Source organism: Gambusia affinis, linkage group LG01 (genome assembly GCF_019740435.1).
Source record: "Gambusia affinis linkage group LG01, SWU_Gaff_1.0, whole genome shotgun sequence".
In the NCBI taxonomy this organism is placed as follows: domain Eukaryota; kingdom Metazoa; phylum Chordata; class Actinopteri; order Cyprinodontiformes; family Poeciliidae; genus Gambusia; species Gambusia affinis.
This window is the reverse complement of record NC_057868.1, coordinates 33,353,384-33,375,632: the sequence shown is the minus strand read 5'-3', so window position 1 is coordinate 33,375,632 and position 22,249 is coordinate 33,353,384. Positions and strand designations below refer to the sequence as shown.

Sequence of the window (22,249 nt, the reverse complement as noted above, 5' to 3'; positions counted from 1 at the left end):
CCCCTGCAAGCTCTCACCCACACGCACACTTGATGAACAATAAATGACCATTAAAAGGCCAAACGTTACAACTGAGCATGCCCTTACATGTGATTGGTACTATCTGAGCTCCCTTCTCCATATTTCACCAGCATCAAGAACATGGAGCCCTCATTGGTAATGCAGTATAAATGAAGCGTTTGTTAAAGCAATACATTTGTTGGATATTATGTAGTGTGGTGTGACTGCCCTTGATAGGAAATCTAATTAGCCAAACTTTTATTTCTCTCAGGCTTTCTGTCTGGAGTCAACTACATCGTGTAAAATTAATTGGCCCAAACTGTGACCATTGAACATTTATTGAAATTAAATTCATCTTCCTTACTTAGACCCCTGTCTGTATTTAAAGAGTATTGTGCTTCCACCTTAATACTGGCTCAATGCTTTAATTGTAGCAATACCATTCGACATTATATGTCTCAAAATTACTCTCTTGGACTAATTAAACCCTGGCTTGTTAAAATTTCTCAAGCTCGACTGGCTCACTGAAAATTGTAGCTGGAATCAATGCTAGGTAAGTGCAGTTGAAGCCATGCCTAGGGCCACCATGCCGGTCCCTTGTTCTTATCTAAGACGAGACAACTTTTTTTTCTGCCCCAGTTCGCTCGGTGTAAACATTTCCACCACACTAATCTGTGAGTGAACATTAGACAGCAGCTTACTGCGGAGTAATCCAGTAAGTGATCGGCTTGTCTCTTTGATTGTGAAGCCATTGTGGAGATAAGGGGATGCAGATGTTTCTCGCTGGGTGCTCCCAGATGAGGTGTCATTATTCGGGCCCAGTCTCAGACCTGCTGTTTTCAGCCCGTCTCCTCTGGTGGGTGACTGACTGTGGATTGGTGCGAAGGCACAATGGTCTGTGCACTTTGTGTCTATTGGCCGTCGCTGTCTCCTTCAGGCTTGCTTGTGCTTATCTTGTGTTCATGGCCAGACAGAGACACCTGCGAATGCAGCGGATTAGCAGGCTGCCTGGGGTAAGACATTCAATGCATTGCCCCAAGGATTCTGGGCAGAAAGCAGGTGGACTTATGCAGCTGAAGCAAACTCGACGGAGGTGTCTCAGAGCCTAGACAGAGATCAATGACTTCTCAAAGCTACCACATAAAACATTCAATGAAGCAGTCATTTAGGAGACATGGGTAAACATGCTGTGATTACCACAGTGAAAAGAGGAGCGTTGTGCTTTTAGAAGTCCTGCTTTAACAATAACACGGCTGCTTGTTCTCCTTTGTGAGAGAGATGCTACGTTAAATCTCCGGTCTTAATTAATTTGGGGAGCGCATAGAGGGAGCGTTTGTCACCCCTGCTCCTGCCTGTTAGTGCTATTTGTCTCTGGGTGACCTTTGATTTCACACCGCATTGGTTTTTGCCTCTTATGGACAAGAAGTGTTTCTTTTCTTTCTTTTTTTTTTTTTGTTTTTTTTTGCTGACAACAGAGGAAACCTTATCTTTTAAATAAGTAATTCCTCAAATGCTCTGTGAATTTCACCAGCAGCAAAAATATTGGGATTGCTGAAGAGGCAAGCACAGAAGCCCACTAGGGAAAACATCTCCTCTCTCCGTATGCTACAGCACCTTCGTCAAACTCTCATTAAAAATTCTACAACATAGTGTTTGAACAAGGCTTGCCACACAATGGAATGTAGGTCTCAGTGTGAGTTTATATGAGCTTTTGATTTGGGTTTTGTTCAGTGTGTGACTCAGAGGGCTCAGAACGGGTTGGTTTATGCCTTTATGTGACACGATAACCCAAGCCGAACCTTTTTGGCACCATCCAGGGGCCCTTTAGCTTTTGGACTTTGGAAAGGGAGCATTGATTGGGGTGATGGCTGGGGTGACTGAGAGGTGGGACAGCTGATGGAATTGCAAAGGGGATGGATATTTTGGCTCTGTGGGCTCTGACTCAATGCTGGAGCAGTCTCCAGTAAAGTTGATGCATGGCTATAAATTATATTGTTCCTTGGCTGCTGCTTGCTCCTCTCAGCAACTGCAGAGTTATTTATTTGTTGTATTACAAATAGATTTGGGCTGGTATAAGATTCTCTTGCTATGATAACCTTGAGTAAAAATATCACAGTATTGACACATAAATTAAAAACTAAAGGGTATGATATGATTTATCTGTTTCCGTTCAAACTGAACAGCGACAATTAACCATACTGCTGCTAAAACAACATAACATAGTAATAATTATAGTACAATAATAATATTGCCATTCCACGTAATGGCTATTTTGATTTTAAAACATTTATTCTGTCCAAAAAAAATTATCTAATCAAGTTCACCAGAAAAAAAACTTGTTCAATTTGGGAGTTCTTTCAAATGCTCATTGAGCCAGAAATTGTGCCCTTTTGCCATTGTCCTATTAAGAGGAACACAATAATTGGAGGCTGATAATTGTTGGCTACCTTTAACTTCATGGTAGAAATGCTCCTGGTGGCTGCAGACTTTAGTTCTAAAATACGTTTTAAAATCGGGGCACACACCTTTGCAAAAATATGTTGTCCCCCTGTATCCTTCAAAGCTGCCTCAAGTTTTATGGCATAAATTTGTCAAACTGTAGCAACCATCCCTCTGAGATTTTGCCCCACATTTACATTACAGCATCACAAAGTTTTGTTCGCTGACAGAGATGTTTCGTTCTAGTACATCAGGAGCTCTATTGTACTGAAATCTACTGACTGTGGACCCCATTGTAGTACTGTGAATTCATTACCATGTTATTGAAGACAGCTTGAAATGATTTGACCTTTAATAAAATGCTGCTGGAAATAACCACCTGATGAGGGGTACAGTGCGGCCATTAAGGGATGGACATGAGCAGCAGCAACAGTTAGGTAGACTGAATTGGTGCTAAAGGCAAAGCAAGTTTATTTGTGCAGCACATTTCCGCAGTGAGATTCTTTTAATTTGCTACATGATGAGTACATAAAAATGAGAACATCACAATGTGCGATAAAAGGAAGTTTAGCCATTTTAGTTTTCTTTTATATAGCACTTAGTGATCAAAGCTTTTTATAAAGCAGCTTTTATATAAAAAATAAAGTTAACTTACTAAAGAGTTCAATGTGTGCCACGAAAATACTCTTGCACACATACACCACCACCTACACCCTGAATCGCTGCTAGCTGAAGTTGAAACTGCAGTGTGAGTTTTTCCATACTTAACAGGAGTGGTATCAGGTTTGGGCCTGTGCTTTTTCAGACCATCTGCTTCAAAGTTGTGCTTTCAAGAACGGCTATAATGACTGGTTACTTTTCTGTCATCTTGAATTCAGTCTGTCCACATTCTCATCACCTTTGACACCGACAAAGCAGGTTTGTCCACTCAACGGTCAGTCACTGGATGTATTCTCTTTTTTTGGTGCCATTCTTTGTAAACCCCATAAACAGTTGTAGGTGAAAATCCCAGTTGATCAGCAGTTCTTGGAAAACTCAGACCAGCAAGTCTGACACCAACAATCACGGCATGTTTAATGATCACTTTAAAGCCCTTTCTTTCCTAGTCTGATGCTCTGTTTGTGCTTCAGCAAAATGTTTTCACCAAATCTAGTTGTCTAAATGCATTGAGTTGTTGCTATGTGATCGGCTGACTCGCCATTTGTGTTAACAAGCAGTTCAACCTGTGTTCAATAGAAAGTGACTATTTTGTACCTTTACACTGGTAACCAGCCCATGCCAACTTCCAAGATATCTCTGAAGGGTTTGATTGTAAAAGGAAAAAAAAATATCTATAAATGAATTAAGCATATTTGAAAAGGTAAATCGGCTAAACTGTGATAAAATTCCTCCCTTTTTGTCTAAATGTCACTGAGCACCTTTTCTTGGAAACCTGTGTGGATAGCACCTCGTTCAATGGCTGCCTGCTGCTTAGTAGCAGCTCCGCTTGTTTGAGATAGAAGTGATGCCGTGGGCCTTTTGTCCAACTCTGACACGGTTGTTCGGACACCTTTGTTCTGGGAGGAGAGGCCCATTCATGGCGTGCCCGGGGAACAAATTGAATCTGGTTGACAATTAATAGCCATGCGGCATGTTTAATTAAGAGCATGCAGACAGCGAGAGACGTGTGGGAGATAAACAGAGAAGAGGTGCTGAGAGCCAGATTGGGCTCACAAAGGGAGCAGGACATCGGAGTGTCTGGTTGATCGATCTCTGACCGTCTGCGAGTGCAGCCTTCACAAAGAGCGGCCTCTCTCAACGGGCCGAACTTTCAGAGGGGAGAGATGTGAGAGAGACTGAAAGTGTGTAAGAGGCAGATGGCAGTATGCAGATAGAAGCAGAAAAGTTAAGGGAAGTTTGCTTTGTGTGGGGGGGAAAAAAGAGCAAATGAGAAATCTATGGAGCTGCGCTCAAGAGATCCATTTCAGCTTTTTCTAATGTCAGTTTAGTAAAAATGTCATTGAATGTGATTATTGCTCACGTTGAGTGCCCATTGACGGCATCCTAGGTGGATTGTTAGCGTAATGTATGTGTCTGGCATGAGGAAATATGAACGCTGGCTTTTGCCGGTCGGTTCGGCTTCAGGCATCCGTGACCTTCACAGTCCCATATTTCCGTTATTGTAACGTCAACACAAAGCGGCAGAGAGTTGAGAGAGAGGGAGGGAGGCAGAGTACTTGACAGCTTGTCTGATAGGCCAAACAATACAGCCATGGCCAGGCGATGCTTTGAACAGATCGCTACACACACACACACACACGCACACACACACAACATGCTCATGCACTCACGCTCACTTCAATTAAAGAACAGTCCTCTCTCTGAACTAACAATCACATAAATCAGAGCGATGGCAGCAGCTAAAGGGAGATAAAATGAGAGCTGTTCATGCAAGGATTTGACTGGTATTCTTTTGTATGAGCGTCTGCGCTTGCGGTTACTGGTCATACGTGAATATGTTTGCTCTGCTGAGGCGTGTGCGCTGTCAGGCAAACCGAGAGATGACAGGAACAGAGCAGGGAGCCGCAGGAATGTAAGTTGTCCATTGGCTGAATTAAAGGGTTACACGTCTGTGCGCGTGTTTTCCTGCTGGACTAACTGTGTGCAGGACGTAGCAGAAAAGGATAAAAGCACGAGTCTGTCAGACAAAGGGTGATCCTTTCATGCTGACAAGTTGTTCGGGAAATGAAAGAGTTTCTGCTGGCTAATTGGCCTGAGCGGGGATGTGGTCATCTCTCCGGTGAAAATTTCAGGCTTCTCCTGTATTCATGTCTTTTTTCCCTTCTTACAAGAACTCAGCGTGTCACTCTTTGTGGATGGACAGGACAGAGTTATAATTATACTGTGCCTGGTGGAAATAAATTTATGTAACAGACTAGCTCAAATATATATTTAGGTGTTTATGCAAAAGATCAACACAAAGTAGTACATTGTTGGGAAGTGAAGGAAAAATTAAACAAGGTTTCATTTGATCTTTTCCTACACACTCTTGTACTTAACCTTCCTGATGCAGTATTTTGTAGAACCTCATTTTGCTGCAATTGTCTCAATTTACTCAATTTGTCTCATTCGATTTAACACAGGTAAAAGCTAAAAGTCTCAGTTTCAGTTCTCTTGCAGTGTCTAACAGATTTTCCTTCCCTGCATTTGGCATCTTTCATCTTCCCAAAACATCTGGTCAGTTTCTCTGTCCCTGTTGAAGGAAAGCATCAGCATTTACCGTCATCGCCTTGTGTTATGGTGGGAGTGGTTTGCTCAGTACAATATAGCGTTGGTTTGCCACTATGCATAGTAGGCATGGGCAATTATAATACCAGTTTTTTAATTATTATTTTTATCATCATAACAACTCTGATTTATTTTGATGATGATACATTTAACATGATGATGTTTAGAAGCTCAAAAACTGGAAATACTCTCAGTATTGCGACTTTTTTTGTATTTATACTCCACAACTTCCCCACTGTGGGACAATAAAGGATATTTACATTTTCCATTGTTGCTGAAGTCAGCAATAAATATCAATAAAATAAAAAAATATGGTTGAATGCAGTTATTGTTTGGTATTTAGCAATAAAATATACTTACTTAATTTTACTGGTGTCCTGATGTAAACTATTCAGTAAGTTGTTCTTGATTTATCTTATTGTTTTTTTTGTTTTTTGTATGTTTATAAGGAAAGTATTTGTGATTATGTGGTTTTGACTGCATTGGGATGCCATCACAGCCACATAATCTGTTGCCAGAAAATAACTCAGTTTATCATTATTGCCATAAATATTTCTAAATGTTGTGAGAAACTTTCTGGTTCATACATAATAAAAAGGAGGCCAGAGTGACTTTTTTCCCAGGTTTTCTGTTTTACCCCTCAAGATATGTGACAAACAAGTCTCAGCAAGGCCCAATTTGTCAAGTACATGACTCATAGTCGTCCTGTCAAAATACATCTACTTCTGAATTTCCTCAGCAAAGTCCTCTTAGTGGTTTCTCTGTCTACTGCTTACCTTGCTTGACCTGTCGGGTGGACGTCCATAATTTACAAGGCTTGCCGTTTCAACATATTCTCTTTGTTTTTGAATGGCTTTTGTGTGAGATTCTCAAAGTTGGATAGAATTTTTTGGCTTTTCCTTGCTTTAAGATGCTCCACAGTTCTATCCTTGACCTGTGTGTTGTATTTAGCAGGAGACATCTAAAGGTATCTGGTAACTCTATGTTTTATTTAAGGGCATTGGAGCAAAAGAGGAGGCAAATGAAATTTGAGTACTGTGGTGGAGGGGGCATGCACCAGAAAAAAGGCAATTATCTAACACTTTCCATATATTTATTTGTTCAGCTAAAAGGAAAAGAGAGGAAAAAAACCATGTGTGGTTTTCTCTTGTTTTCTCAAATAACCTGCTGATTAAAATACATTGAAGTTTGTGGTTTTAATGTAACAAAATAACAAGCAGTTCAACAGGTATGAATACTTTTGCAAATCAGTGTATTATTTCCTATAGCAACAATATTAATGGTGATTAGGCAAATCTTATTTAGCACTTTTATGCATAAAATACCTCAGTGGGATTTTATTTATTGTATTTCCTCTTATCTACCTTTTTTGTCTTCCCCGGCTCTCTATTCTCGCTACCTATCACCATTTTTCCAAGACCTACTTCATCATTTTTGCATTTATCTGTGATTTCTTTATGTGATGCCAGCGAGAGACCGGCTAGAATTGAGGATTTTTGTCTGCACATCACCCGAACACTACGCAGCACGCTTCAAACTCATAAACACATTCCTGTCACAGAAGCCAGCTTGCACATGTGCATGACTCCAGCGCCACAGATATCTGCAGTTCTGGAGATTGACCTGTAGGTGGTTCCGGTTGGGGAGGATTCTTGGATTAAAAGTCAAAATTACTTTCATGCAAGGGTGCCCTGCTCATTTGGCTGCAGTGAATAGTGCAATTCAAAGGATAATGCCAGCATTAATTGATTTTAGAGCCTGAGATAAATAGGGTTTCAGAATCACACAAGGCTGAATCCTGTGCAGTTGTGTTGAATGTGGGAGTATCTGAGCTCCACTCTTCTTCCTTTGCATCAGTCTAGAAGGAATATTAAAATGAAAGCTGACATCAGGTGATTGATAAGCGATGTGTTGACCTTCTGAATTCCACTACCACTTGACTCATGCATAAATGTGCCTCTTCTTGACTTTTGGGAACATTTTGGTTATATTTGAGTTTACATTCCCACAATGTCTCTTCTCTAAAAAGAATAATACATTAATCATATTTTGGCGACATTTCATGCTTCTCTTTGGATCTTAGCTGCAAGACAGTTTTCAAAGGGAGAATAAGAAAGGCAAAAATGTACCGTTTATAGCCACACTCCTTCAAACACTGAAATTGTAATAGGAATCAAACAGACCATCTAGCTGTTGGCTGTTCAATCAGACATGGCACTTCCAATATCTGCTGTCTACCAAAATAAAAGCACACGTCAGATAAAAAGACATATAGGAAAGAATTGGAAATCGAGCAGACACATGTTGTAATTTTTACTCCTCCCGCGACGCTTCTGTCCTCTGGCGAACAGTTTAGACGGAAGAAAAGTTGGGAAACGAAGGCGGTGAAACAGCCCGGAGTCTTGGTAGCGAGGTTGTGGGGAGTTCATGATCACACAGACTTGGCCACCCTCTGTTCTCCTTGGTTTGGCTGTCAACAGAGCGAAACACACATCCACCTGCATTGCTGATGAAAAGGACGTGCTGTGCAGACGCAAGAGGTCAGGCAGCCCTGGGCCATCAGGAGCAAGCCTGGACACTGTGTGCTGTACAATATAGTAAAGCCCTTTATGGAATTTTTCTCCTTTTTAAGGAACGCCATACTTTATATTCCTGTCAGTGCTACAGCACGTCTCAGAGACATGTTAGAGGTTAGAGACCTTTGAAAATAGAGGGAGAGAAAGAAGAGTAAAAAAAAAAATTATAGTGCAATCATCACTCTACATACGGCTCTCACGGATACAACAATGGGTGGTCCCATATGGGTCTTGTGCATAGTAACAAACATTGAGTTACAACACGCCTTAATCATGGCTGACAAGAAGATGGATGTATTTCATCTTAGTCAACTTTATGATGACTCCTCACTCAGTGTACGTGGCTGCTGATTTATTCCTATGCACACTTATGAGTTTTCAAAGTTTATGTTGTACTCAAAGTTTTTGAAAAAAAAAAAAAAGAAAACATCTTAGATAGAAGCCACGGCACTAAAGTCAGCTCTTTTGGCTGATCTGTGTCTTATTCTCCAATCTTTCCAAACGCATGACGTGGCAACTTTCTCATTCAGTAAAATAAAAGAAACATCCATTAAATCCAAGTAACAGAAGCACTAAAGTGCATTGATTCATTATTTTTTATTTGTTTGCATCTCTAAGACACTTAATAATAACGATGTTCACCCTAGAATATTGTCTATGTATGAAAACAGTTAGTGAATCCTGAATCATCTCATCCTGGTACATATCCCTGCACCTCAACTAATAGGTTGGGGAATAAGAGCATTGTTCAAAAAACAGTGAACAGGTCCGTGGTAACTCTATAAGAGCTGCAAAGGTCCAGAGCTCAGGTGGGAGAATCTCTCAGTATTACAAGCTTTGTAATACTGACAGATTCTAAGTATTTATGAAATGAATAAATTATAAATTAACTGAACTTATATAGAGTTCTTCTCGTCATTTTTGTACACTTAATTCACTCGGCCACACTCACAGATTGGTTGGGACTCTAGGTTAAGTGACCAACACATTCCTGTAGGATGGAAGGAAAATCTGGGATCAAACCCACAGTTTCCCCGTCGTAAGACTCCTCCCACTCAGTCCCTGCAGCCTCACATTAACAAGAAGAAGACCAATGTTGACAGGAAGCCACGAGAAATCCCAAACATGTGAAAGAAAGTGTTCTGGTCAGATAAAACCATGTTTGATTGAAATTTGTGGCCTAATGCAGAACTTCAGCTGTGGTTGAGTGGGTCATCTTGCAATTCAAATGAATTGCTATTTTTCTTGTTCTTTCTTTTTGACTTTTCTCACAAATGACAGAAAATGCCTGCAGTCAATATAACAGGCTAACATTGATCTATCTCCCGCGAACAAAACACATTTATTTCTAACAACCACCTTCCAAAATTAAACTGCTCCCCTGCTATTGTTGTCACTACTGCAAATACTTGTTCTAGCATATACAGCATAAAGAAGCAGTACAGTAAACACAACAGAATGCTGGCAGAGCAGCTGCTGTAGGTATCATTGATTGTGGGAGGAGAGAGGTGAAGTGAGATGAGTCCTCCACCCATGAGAATGCCTTTGTTTTTGTTTTTTTGTTTTTTTTTTTTGTTTTTTTTTTCAGAACAGTCTTATGACCAGCATGCCAAGCAGAAAGGTGAAGATAAGCATTGACCAGCTACTGGAAGGCATCACTATCCAGAATCGATGCCAGATTGATCCCACAACTATGTATAATGTAGGCCAGTGGACGCTTTGTCTTGCTCCTTCCATGTTTTATAGTGTTATGGAAAGCAGGACTGCAGGAGATCAAAGGGCACACAGTGAGTCGGATAAACAGAGCCATGTTGCTTCAGACTGCTTCCACCATATGGCCAAGACTTCATGATAAAGATGTGGATGTATACTGGAGAACTGCAGTGCTGGCCATATTTATTAGCACAACATTAAAGATCTGTAAAACATCTCACAAGTAATTCATCTTTTATTGCAGTGGCATAATCTTCCACTAAATCTGTTTGTTTTTTTTTTTAGTCCAGCTTTTATATTCAATAAATTTATTCTAATCCAGTGTTATAAATTAATAAATTAATATTGTCTTGAAAAAAATTAAGATTGTCTGACATCTTGACCGACATGCTTCTCCTCTAACTTTGCAAATGTGTCGCCTTAAAGAAAAATTGAAAACCACAGGGATGTATGGTGTGACGAATGTAGCATTTGAGATCAACGCGAGTTTGAACTAGCAACCCTCTGAGCCACTGCCACCCGAGTGTTTGACCAGACTTCTATTGAACGTTTTATCAATAAAAACAACCCCCGTCCACTGTTCAGTAAAGCAAAGGAACCGTATTACTGAGAGACATCCGTTGTCATAAATCATACTATGTCCTATTAGGACGATCTCGGGGCAGGCATTTGTCATATTGTTTATTAATTATTATGATAAGAATTGAATTTATAATCGTCATGATAAATTCTGATTTAGAGATGTTTAAAAAAAACATCAAACTCGTCTGAAATGTTAGTTTTATTATTTCCTCCGCTGTTTGTTCAATGACGGTATCATTACATCGCAATATTTCTGAAAGTATTAAGTGCAGTTTCTGTGAGCAATTTATTGATACAAATCATGTTTCTTTAAGTGAACATACGTTATAGTTTTTATCATCACTTTAACAATGCCACGCATTGTGACACAACTTTAAGTCCATATCATCCACTGTTTGGATGCTCTAGGAAAATTGTGCAAAGAAAGGTCAAAGCTCCTTCTGTCCCAATGCTCCAATATTATGTTATTATTGGAGAAAACTAAATGCTATCATTTTTATGTTACATAAACTATTTGAAATAGGGGTTCAAATAATTGTAAAGATGGTGATTTTGTTAAAAAAAAAATTTTTTTTTACTATTTTTTCCCCACTAATGTTCTTATACTATCACATAATTTACCGAGAAATTATGTCAAAACCTTTTCGCGCCTCTATGCTTAGGCTTCAGATAAATGTGAATGGCGTCCAATGAATGTAAATGTCATTTTTATCTTGATATCATTCTCCTTATAGATTTATCCATGCATAATATTTTTTTTTTCAACTCATCAGCTGTCAAAATGCAGGATGGCTACTGGTTATATGGAAGAAGGTGCACAACAACTCTTTTTCTCTTCACAGTGGAGTAACAGAGTGGACACAGTGTGACTTCCACTCCTCCCTGTCAGGAGGGAGACCCCATGCAGATCCTTATGAGCAGCATGGTGTAGAGGGCATATTTTTAACCCAGCACAGGGACTCGTAGAATAGCCTCATTCCTCTCCACCAGATGCCAAGTGCATCTGTCAACAGGAAACTCTATTGTAGCTTACTTTCACTTTCCAAACTTTCTCACTTTGACTCTCTCTCTCTTCTGCCTCATCTCCATTAAGTTGCCTCTTTTTGCCTACCCGGACCATTTGTCTTCATACTCAATCCTCTGCATCCCCTATAACACATATTGAGACTGCCTTTAAGGCTAGCTGCAGGTTACAGGTGGCTGGAATTTTCCGCGTCTACCTGAATACTTCCTCGATCATAAAAAAAAAAGGGAATATGACCATATGAGATTGCAAAGATATAGTGTGTGATACATCATTGCTTGTGCATTAAGAATTCATGAAGTATAAACAACAAAAAAGAGCGATAATATTCAACCTAGGTGCTTTTGCTTGCAGAATCGAACAGAAGCACACTTTCTTTAATTACCATGTCGTCACACTTCTACTGTTTTAAATCCGTTTTCATTGTCATGGGGGGAAAAAAACTTCAAACTTTCTTCCTCTTCTCTCCTTTTTGATTATCTTCTCCATTTTCAGTAACTCCCCAACCCTCCTCCTTCATCCTCTTCTCCTCTGCTCATCTCCATCTGTGTCTAATTGCATTAGTTTTTTTAGAGCGCGCGCGTGTGTGTGTGTGTGTGGGACTGTAATCTCGTGATTGCCCGGTGCTTCAGCAAACCCCTCTGCCCTCCCCAAACACATCACAAGTCCATTTATGCCTGGCCCTGGTAAGGTTGGTTTCCTGGGCTGCCCTGGAGGAAATATCAGATGACCTGGCACTCGACAGTAAAAACCCAGGTCATAAGGGAGGGCTCCTTTCACTGTATCCCTCCTTTTCCCCCCTCCCCACAACTCCTTTCCTTTTTTCACCCACTTCCTGCTTTCAAGTGCAGGGCAAGGTCAAAGCTTTGAGGATGCATTCCCCAGACTTCACCACAAGGCAGGCTGGAGGCGCTGTGCTCTGCTCAGACTTTCCCTCCATCTATTCTTTCACATTACTCTGCTCTCTCATATTCATTTCATTAGCTCAAGCTTTTACTGCAATCAATACTGTTTCTAAACTTAGTTCTTCTAATATGGCTATTTATTAAGTGCGTTTTCATTAGTGTCACTGGAGGACCAATATAACTGTAACAACACTGTAATGGGCAAACATATGTTTTTAGAGTTAAATTATTTTTTTTTTCCCCTCTATTTTGTGGTGGAGTGATGAAGACTGATTGCAGCCGACTTTGTAAGGAATGATTCATTGTGCTTTTCTTAAAATTAATTATTATTATTTTTATCAATTGTTCCCTTAAATCCTTGGTTCCCAAAGTGTGGGGCACGCCCCCTACAGGGGGTGCAGTGCCATTGCACGGATTGCTGGGGAAGTGGTATGAACAAGAAAAAAAAAACAGTTACACAAAAGTGTTTTACTGTAAAGATGGTTTGTAGTTTGTTTTGTTGCAACCTGAAGTGTGAAATAAACTTCAATGGCATTTGAAATGGCGTTCTTTTTTCTTTTTTTTTGGGCTTTATTGTAGTCCATAAGGGAGCCCATAAAATCTTTGCTAGGAAACACGTACATCTCAATAAATTGGAATACAAAAGTTTATTCCAATTGACACTTTTGTAGAGTGTGAAACACTGAAGTTTTACACAAAACTTAAGTGTTGTGTAAATACTTTAAACCCAGAGTATTTTATTTAAATTGTTTTTTTTTTTTTTTATATTCTAACTTTTTTCTTCTTGTAAAAGTAGAATATAACAAGGACCATTACATTTTTAACACAGAAATGCCAACCTACTGAAAAGTATGTTCTGTACTTTACAGTATGTGTTCAATAACGGGTTGGGGTTCCTATACCCTAAATTACAGAGGCCTTGTGCCCTGGCATGGAGGCGATCAGCCTGCTGAGGCGTTATGTAACCTGGGTTCCTTTAATAGCTGCTTTTACCTCGTCTCCATTGTCCGTTCTGGTGTCTCTCATCTTCCTCATGGCAATACTGCAATACTGTATTGATTCTCTGTGGGGTTTAGGTGAGGAAAGTTCACTGGCCAATCAAGCAGAATGATACCATTGTCATTGAAAACAGTGTTGGTACTTTTGCCAGTGTAGAAAGGGGCAGAGTCCTGCTGGAAACTCTGCTGTCAGCAGAGAGAAGCAAGTGGTGCCCTACAATTTCCAGATAGACTACTGCGTTGACTCCCCAAGTCATCCCAGACTGGAAACTTCAGACTGGACTTCAACCAAACTCTGGAACCTTGGTTTGCAAATGCAAAACTTAAAAGAAACTTTGAAGCACTGAGGAAAATCCATTGCTTTTTCTTCTTAGTCCAGGTGAGACACTTCTGATGTCTTTGCCAAAATCTTGAATGGATTTTGCCTCATTACCTTCTCCCATGTTTTCCTCTCAGTTAATTTTCCATTAGAGCACTTTATGAACAGCCACCTTTCTTTAGCAATGACCTTTTGTGACTTACCTTCCTAGATGGATGATTTCAGCGACTTCCTGCTGGACAATGGCCAAGTCATCATAGTTTTTGGTTAAATATGCTGTTTTTTTTATATAAAAATTTCTAAGAAAATAAATGTTATGCTTTTATTATTACCCTTAAGACCAAATAATCAAAATTAACAGGAACAAACTTTTATATATTTATGACTGTGCATTTAAATGGAATTACTATTCAGTGGTATTCTAAATTGCTAACAGACAACTGTAAGTGTGTGACCTTTAAAACAAGGTTGAAAATGTCTTTCTTTCAAATTCCGAGTTGCTCTCACGTTGTTATTTTGCTCAACTCAAAGGCCCAAATTGCAGAAGGAGAGCAGAAACATTATGGATTGTGTTTAGAGACAGGTGTCTGATCTGTCCTCAGATAATGCCAAAAGACTCATTTATCCCTTCTAATGGCACAGTGACAGTTGTTTCTAGGGATCAGGCTTGTCATCCAAATGCTGAGGCGTTGCTCCGCTCAGCACCTCTCTTTGTTGTTACATAAATCAAAGTTGGTGCTGATAGAACGAGAGAACACTCTGGTCATCCAGGGACTGTAAATCTACATCGGAATGTGTCCATCAAACAAGAATCACATTCTTTTTTTACTGACATTTTTTGAGGTCTGAAGCGCACAGACTTTGGAAAATTCATCGGCTCAGTAGCAGTTTCTGCTGAAGTCATCTTAAAACTCAATAATATTAGGATATGGGATGAACCCAAACATGTATGTTTTCCTGAAAATGTATTGCCCTCCTCTCCTAGCGTCCTGACTTGATGCAAAGACATAAAATTGGGATGAATATTTCAGTGTCATTTCTGATTTCAAATAGGTAGACGCTTCAAAGATGATTTTCTCTGGAGGAAATGTTGTACCTTCAGAGTGGAAATATCATTTGAAAAGCGAGACAGTAAAAGCCAGTCATCTCAGAACGGAAATTTTCTCACAGTGGCTTTCCTTTTCACCTCTGCGTTTATGGGAAAGAGACACTTCCTCGAGTGGAGTTGTGGTGTATGTGTGGAGGATATGAGAACAGAGAACATGTTGATGAGCGCAGGAGTGACAGCTCCTGAAAGCATGTTAATGAAGTGCCATGCACAGACAGGTAACCAGTAATCAGACCTTGTGGTTCTGGCATGGCAGACAGAAGAACAAACACTTGTGCCTTCCCGTCTCCATCAGCTCTGGAACTGCTCCGTCATGTTCAGATGCGGCTGCCGCTGCTAACAGAGTGTCGTAGCTTTTGCCGAGACAAAAGAAACAAATGAGACGGCTCACTTACAACAAACAGTTTCAGGTTGTCGTCTCCTCGGGAAAATGAAAGGCCCCCTTTCTTGCAAACCACCTTGTCAATTGGACTAGCTATTGTCTCTGCTTCTGTTTTGCCGCAAGCTTATGTTGATTTCGTCTTCATATACATCTGCTTTGCCTTAATTTGTGATGTGGAGAACAACACCTGGAGATAAAGCTTTAGTTAGGATCATGTCAGAGGGGAGGGCTGAGGCGTAACGAAGTGAAGTTCAAACAATCTTACATGAGGTGGATTTTAACTTTAAGGGCCAAGTGAGGTAGGAGGTGTGTGTTCAGAGAGCCTTCGCTGAATATTTCCCCAGCGATGGAGAGCAGTCTAGAGGCAGCGAGGTCAGCAGATAGAGTTCAGAGCCCACTGACAGCAGCTGCTTTGACTTTGATGCACCATCAGTGTTCAGCGTGCTGCTTACGCATTTCCCTCCGCCTCCCCACCTTCTGCGCTAACCCTCAAGCGTGTTTGCTCAACCTGAACGCGCGCTAGCCTCTCATAACGCCGCCCCATGCAAACTTTGTCTCCTTGCAGCTGTTTAATGGCTTCACGTCTGTTTTTGTTTGTTTCCTCGCCATAAGATTATTGCACCTTTATGGCTGGTCGGGGGCTTGGAATAATCCCTGGCATCTGTTCAGATAGGGAGGGGGGGAGCAAAAAGCCAGAGGTAGAGGTGTACTTTTTTGTAGTTTGTAGTTGTTTTGTTTGGATTCCTCCTAATACGAGGCCATGTGGCCCTGTATATTATCGTCGTCCACTGAGACAGAAGCTCTGGCTCAATTTTAAAGACAGGAGTGATGAAAAGGCTGGGTGCTCAGAGGCACAGAGGTCACTGAACGAGTTTCTTGTTGCCATTTATCCTTCCCAAAATGAGCGCAGGGGAAGAAAAGGAATTAATTTAATTGCAGATGTAATTTAGTTAAAAACACAAGGAGGAAAGTAGTGTTACTCGTAGTTAATTAACAGTACCGGGTTATCTTTACCAAATTCACATATTCCCCATACATTTTTTATACTTTCTCTGTCAATAAAGTAGTCGTTTTTATTGTTTGTTTTTTAATTTCCAGTGTCTTATTGCTTTTTTCCCTGCTAAATTACAGAAGTTACAAAGCGGAAGAGCAGCCCCATTTCCTTCCTATCTTTTTTCTTAAGTCACTTTATTCTTGTCATGGCCTAGGTGCCTCTGGTCGTTAGGGCAGGAGAACAGGAAGTTAATCAGAGCTGCATTATCTCACAGCCTGCTCCTGGAGGCAACAGTACCAGTCATGCTACCACCCCCTCTTCATCTGGGATGTCTGCCAGCCTGGGAACCCCTCACACCGCAACACCCTGCAGCATCCCTACAGGCCATCACAAGCCGGCTGAGTCTGTGCCAGGTCACACTTGTGGCACGCCATCGATGAGCCAATGAGAACTCTTTACAGTGGTGCATTCCAAGGTGTTTTGGAAAATTGAGGTCTTAGAAAGTCTCAGGAATTCTAAAAAGCAATTTTGATTTTCTTTTGTTGTTGTGTGCTTCACTGAAGTAGATTTTTCTGCTTTTTTCCAAATAGTACTTCATTTTTATTAACTAATTTGCTAATAAAGATGGACTTATGTTTTGTGACATAAGTCAATTACCTTGAAGATTTAGATACATCATTTGTCAGTCATCATCTGCTACCATTACACATATACAATAGATATATACAATTAATTTAATTTTGTGGCACACTCCCTACAATAGAGTACTTTAAGAAAATATTCCTTTACACTGAAAGTGACTTATAATGCTGATGTTGGTGAATATTATTTGGTCCAAAAAAATATTTTTTTTAAGAATTGTGGATTGCATTTAATCATCTTTTGGGCAAAATCTATAATATTTATTCAGCTTTAACCAGCTGCATTTTCTACACTGCAAAATACAGTGCAACGTTTATGAAACATTTTTTCTGTTCATCAAAGCGCCAAAATATTTATTTCCAATATAGTTTTTTTTTTTATACGAGGCTCAACTTAGATTGAGACAAGCATAAAAATTGTCAGCCAGTTCTGCTCTAAATTATTCTCAGTTTTGATTTTTGAAAGTAAAAACTATATCTTGTCATCACAGCATTTTTCTATCACTCAGTTCTAAATAGGATGCCTTTTTCATCATAAATTGCATAACAAAGGATTTTATTGTTATGAAGTTGGAGAAAACGTGATGACATGGCAAACTATTTAAAGACTAATACGGTCAAAAAAGGAAAAGTTTTGGTTTTGTCAGTCAACCATAAATTCATGCATTTCTGAACCTTCTTAGTTCTGCTCAGGCCTTCAACCAGCAATTTATGATACATCAATTTAAAAAAATGAATGCTTTCAATCATGCATTCATAAATTCACATTCCAATTACTGCTGTATTGAGAGAACAGGGTTAGATGCAAAGTTGACACATTAAGGCCCTAACTTAAATTTGAAACAGTTACTGTCTAGTTGTGAGGTCTGATTAATAAACACTTAGGATCCTATTATTCAATGAAGTGTAGATGTTGTTTTTTTGTTTCTGTGGAAAACCTTGCCTCAGATGTGGAGCTCATTCAAGCAAAAATATACATTCTTAATAAATTAGAAAGCAATGTTTTTGTGCAAGAGGCCATGGAGTCTGCTGTTGTATCTTACTTCCTGTAAGAGTCTGTCAAACATTCCAGTGCAGTTTGAATTGCTGGCTGTTACTAGTAATCATTAGGTTGTCAACCATTATTTAAAGTTCCCTTATTTCTGCCTGTTAGTTTTGGTGGGAAAATGGCTGGGTATGGCCTTGTGTGTTCTCTCCTTGCACTCAGATGGATGCAGTGGGCAGGATGAGGTTGGGAAACATGAAAGAGTTTGAAGTATCTCTATTTATGCCAGTGGCAGTTAAGGCTTCTTTATATATTTTTATATATATATATATATATTACTATTTCAGTGTCTATAGCATCTCCTTGTACACAAAAAACTCCAAAGGGTCTATAGCCTTTTCTGAAGCACGCATGTCAATATTGTGAGACTTGCATGTAATTATTATTCAAAGGTTAAAGAGTGGATTGATCCATAGAGGAGTGTCAAGGGCAGATCAAAGGGATTTGGGGGAGGATCGGACCTAAAATGTTAAAAGCTCTTCGCTCTTAAACACAGAGATGTCAATCTCTCTGAGAGCACCTTGATGTCCTCAGAGGAGAACTTGATCAAAGCTTTCATAACAAAGATGGTCTCAAAAGATGATCTGACCTCAGCTGCATCCCACTTCTGTCTTTCATTTTGCCTCTATCCGGGTGCGCTTACCTGCCTGAACTCCCCGACGCTGCTCCTGTTTCCCTCTTTTCCCATGTTTGTTCTGCTGGTTAGACTGTCTGAATATCAATGAAGCAGTCTCACAAATGTATTACAAACACAAGAGAACAGTGATTAAAGATGACATATTCAAGCCTTACTACTTTTCTCTCCTCTCTGTTTCACAGGAGATTGCAGCTTACTTGATAACATTTGAAAAGCATGAAGAGTGGCTAACGACATCCCCTAAAACAAGGTAAGACAATTACCCTGCTGTTCTCTTTTAAACATACATTTCTTAAAAAAAAAAAAAAAATTCACAGCCACAAAATGATTACATTCAAGGAACAAAAATTACCATAATTCATTTTAATTCATTTTGCACGAGCCCTCAAGTTCAGGGTGGGGATGTTTAATTTTACATGCTGCTGATTGCTGTTTTGAAAAGTTCACAGTTTCCAAATACATCATAGAATATTAATACTGACTAATAACTGCCTTTTAGCATGCCAATTAACATAACAGGCATTAGCACAACATCTGCTTTTGAGTGGTATGTTAATACATTTCGGTCTGTCGGCACGTTCAGCACTCAGCAGTCGAGGTCACAAGTTACACCCACATGTGGAATAAAATGCCAAGAGTAACTATGATATTTGGAAATGTGTAGGGGTTTCTGAAATTGCACTTCACGCGGCTCGTTAATGTATTCATATAGATGAAAAAAATAACCCCCTTGGCTTTTCAGTTAACTTTAGCCCATAAAACTTAATGTTAGGCAGTGTGTTTGTGGCAGGAAAGTGTGTAATATATTTATTTATAATATTCAGGATGAATATTAATAATGCATATGACTTTGACACTTGACAGCACTAGATTGCTTTTTGTTTGAGTTGCTTTGACTAATCTACTAAGATCAGACAGCGGGAGGGTTCACATCCTTGGCCTATTGTGGTCTGTCATGACTACTGTCAAGCTGTCAGACAAACCAATCATTTCATTGCCATAGCCAACGTGCCCTGCTTCACACAGTTCTCTGAAAACTTACACCTTCATGCATTTGGAATAAGAATCTTTGCTTGCATTTATTAAAGAGCCGGGATTGCTTTTTTGGCATTTCAGACAATTCTCACCAGTGTGTAAATGTTCATGGGCCCATTGGCATAAGACCCATTGCTCACCCTGTCCTTCCTCCTTCTGCGTTTGAGAGCCATTGATAAGAGTTCTGCATAAAGAACTGGCAATTAGAAAATGTTCGCTTGTGTAATTACCGACTGAAAGAGCTGTGTACCGTCTTACTTTTTTTTTGTTTTGTTTTTTTCTAATCAAGGAGAACCGCCAGCTTTCTGAATCAATTAATTGGAGTTCAGCGTAAAGCCTATAAATCTTCAGATGTGGGCCTGCATACAGTGCTTTGCAAAAGTAATCATATTTCTTGAGCTGTTTTCACATTATGTGGCATTACAACCACAAACCACAGTGTATTTTATTGGATTTTATGTGATAGACCAAAACAAAGTCAGCCATAATTGTGAGGAGGAAGGAAAAGGATACATGGTTTTTGACATTCAATAATTGGTAAATGGCTTGTACTTGTGTAGCGCTTTATCAAGTCCAGAGGAACCCGAAATGCTTTACACTACATTCAGTCATTCACCCAATCACACACACATTCACACCGGGCGCACCAGACCACCACCAGCCTTAACATCTGGTGGTGGTCATTATGAATACCAAATATTCATAAAAATCATAAAAATTATAAATGCAGCATTTTAAAACAGGGTTAGGCCTTAAAACAACATTTCAAACTTTAAGCATCTTTAAGACCGACAAACTGGTCAGCACTGACAACAAAATTAATTTTTAAAAATCCTGCAAAAGCCAATTACTACAGGACCTGATAACCTGAGCTGCAATAAAAAATTTAGATCAAATCATCTTTATGTAGTAAAATTGCCTAGTTAGTTTTCTTTGTTATTTTTTTATGATCTATCAATTTATTTTTTATTAAAATGGGTTGAAGTTTGTGGTTGTGACATGACGAAATGTTGAAAAACGCTTCATGGGTGTGTATATTCAAAGGCTTCGCAGTGGGTAACATTTTATCTTTGTTACTCTCTTTGCATTGAAAAAAGCTGAAATGCAGCTCATAATGCCAGAGCATCAAAAATGTCAGAAATTCTGGCACTTAGAAGAACAGGATGAGACAGGCTGAAAACGGGCAAGGTTTGATGCTGTAACTTTTTAGACAAACTCTTCACAAGTTGCTCCTGGCTACAATCTGTCACCATGAGGGTCTGCTGGTCAATTCCCAGGTGGCTCATGCTGGCCATGTCTTGGTCCAGGTGTTGTGGTAGCTCAGATGTGTCACCAGGGAATATGTCCAAGAGTGCACTTACAGAGATAACAAAACACCTGACAACACATCCCCTGCCTTATCACAGCCATCAATCCATGACATTGGTATGTACGTGTATGCGTGTGTGTATGTGGGCGTGTATGTTGGCACGCGTTTCCAAGTGTGGAAGACGGGAAGAAATGTTTTGGGATGTTTTTATTTTGTTGATGTCAGTGAGAGGGTTGGTGTAGTGATGGATGGTAGAGCGTGAAAAAAACGTTACCTTGCGTGTGATTGATTGGTTCTGATTGATTGCCAGACTTTTACATGAAAAGCTTTATGTTCAAGGTTGTGTGTGAGAGGTCACAGCCAGGACACCTGCGGTTAAGTCCTCCTGCATTATTTTGTCATTGCAAATTGTACGGCGCATGCATGCATCTCGATGCGGCTGTGAAGTCTGCGTGTCTGTTTGTTGGTTGACCCCTGTGAGGAATAGGCTAAGAAGGCTAATTCTTCCCCAGCTTGCATCTCTAGACTGGGTCAGCGGGGTATGATGGAAAGCAGAGATAAGCAGCGGGGTCATACACAGAGCGGCACAGCGCTGCACCGCTAGTGCTGCACGCATGCTACTGCTCTGACACATGCAGGTCATAAACAGAAGAGTGAACCGCAGCCTGAGCTCAAGGAGCTGACGCCAGCTGTTTGACCAAGGTGACACACAATGCAGGACATGCCCTGAATAGAGATGGCATCCTGTCAACACAAGGAAGATTAAATCAAGTGGACCAACGGCATGCACGCACAGATGTCTGTTGTGAGATTTATTCCGATGCATACGTCAGGACCGATGCAGCCAGCTCCACTCTTTTGTTTTGGTCTGTTTCTGTTTGTTTATCATTTCAAATCCAAAGCATGCCAGGGGACAGTGGTCGAATGCTGAGTGATTGATGTCCTTAGCTCTAGTAATACACATTCCCTTTTAGATAGGAAGTGCAACAGTGCTTAAAATCAATACCAGTGTTCTCCCACTGACTGCTCGAACAGCACTACAGCTAATTCAGGCTGCACCTGTCAGAGCCGGGGAAATCTTTCCCTACTCGGGCCTTACACTTTAATTTACACCAACAGCCTCTCTGCCTTCCATTTCCATTAAAGGGAGAGCCTGGCATTATGGCTTTAATGAAGGCCACAGCCAGGCTGTGATTTAAGATGGCCGTTACCTTGCACCTTCGCTCCACAGGAGGGAACACACTTATAGGCACAATTAGGATTTTCCTCTACTGC

At 40.1% G+C, this 22,249-nt stretch overlaps 1 protein-coding gene across 12 annotated transcripts in view; it reads left to right on the top strand.

Moving 5' to 3' along the window:
* Window positions 1-22,249, top strand: part of camta1a (calmodulin binding transcription activator 1a) — a 384,222-nt gene that overhangs the window by 145,948 nt on the left and 216,025 nt on the right. For all 12 annotated transcript variants that reach the window (XR_006372058.1, XR_006372059.1, XM_044131220.1 and 9 more), the window contains one exon: window positions 18,813-18,880. Coding sequence is in view for 10 of the 12 variants with exons in the window: in XM_044131220.1 (XP_043987155.1) it covers window positions 18,813-18,880 (68 nt within the window). In the remaining 2 variants the exon portion in view is untranslated. The remainder of the gene's footprint in view (window positions 1-18,812; window positions 18,881-22,249) is intronic.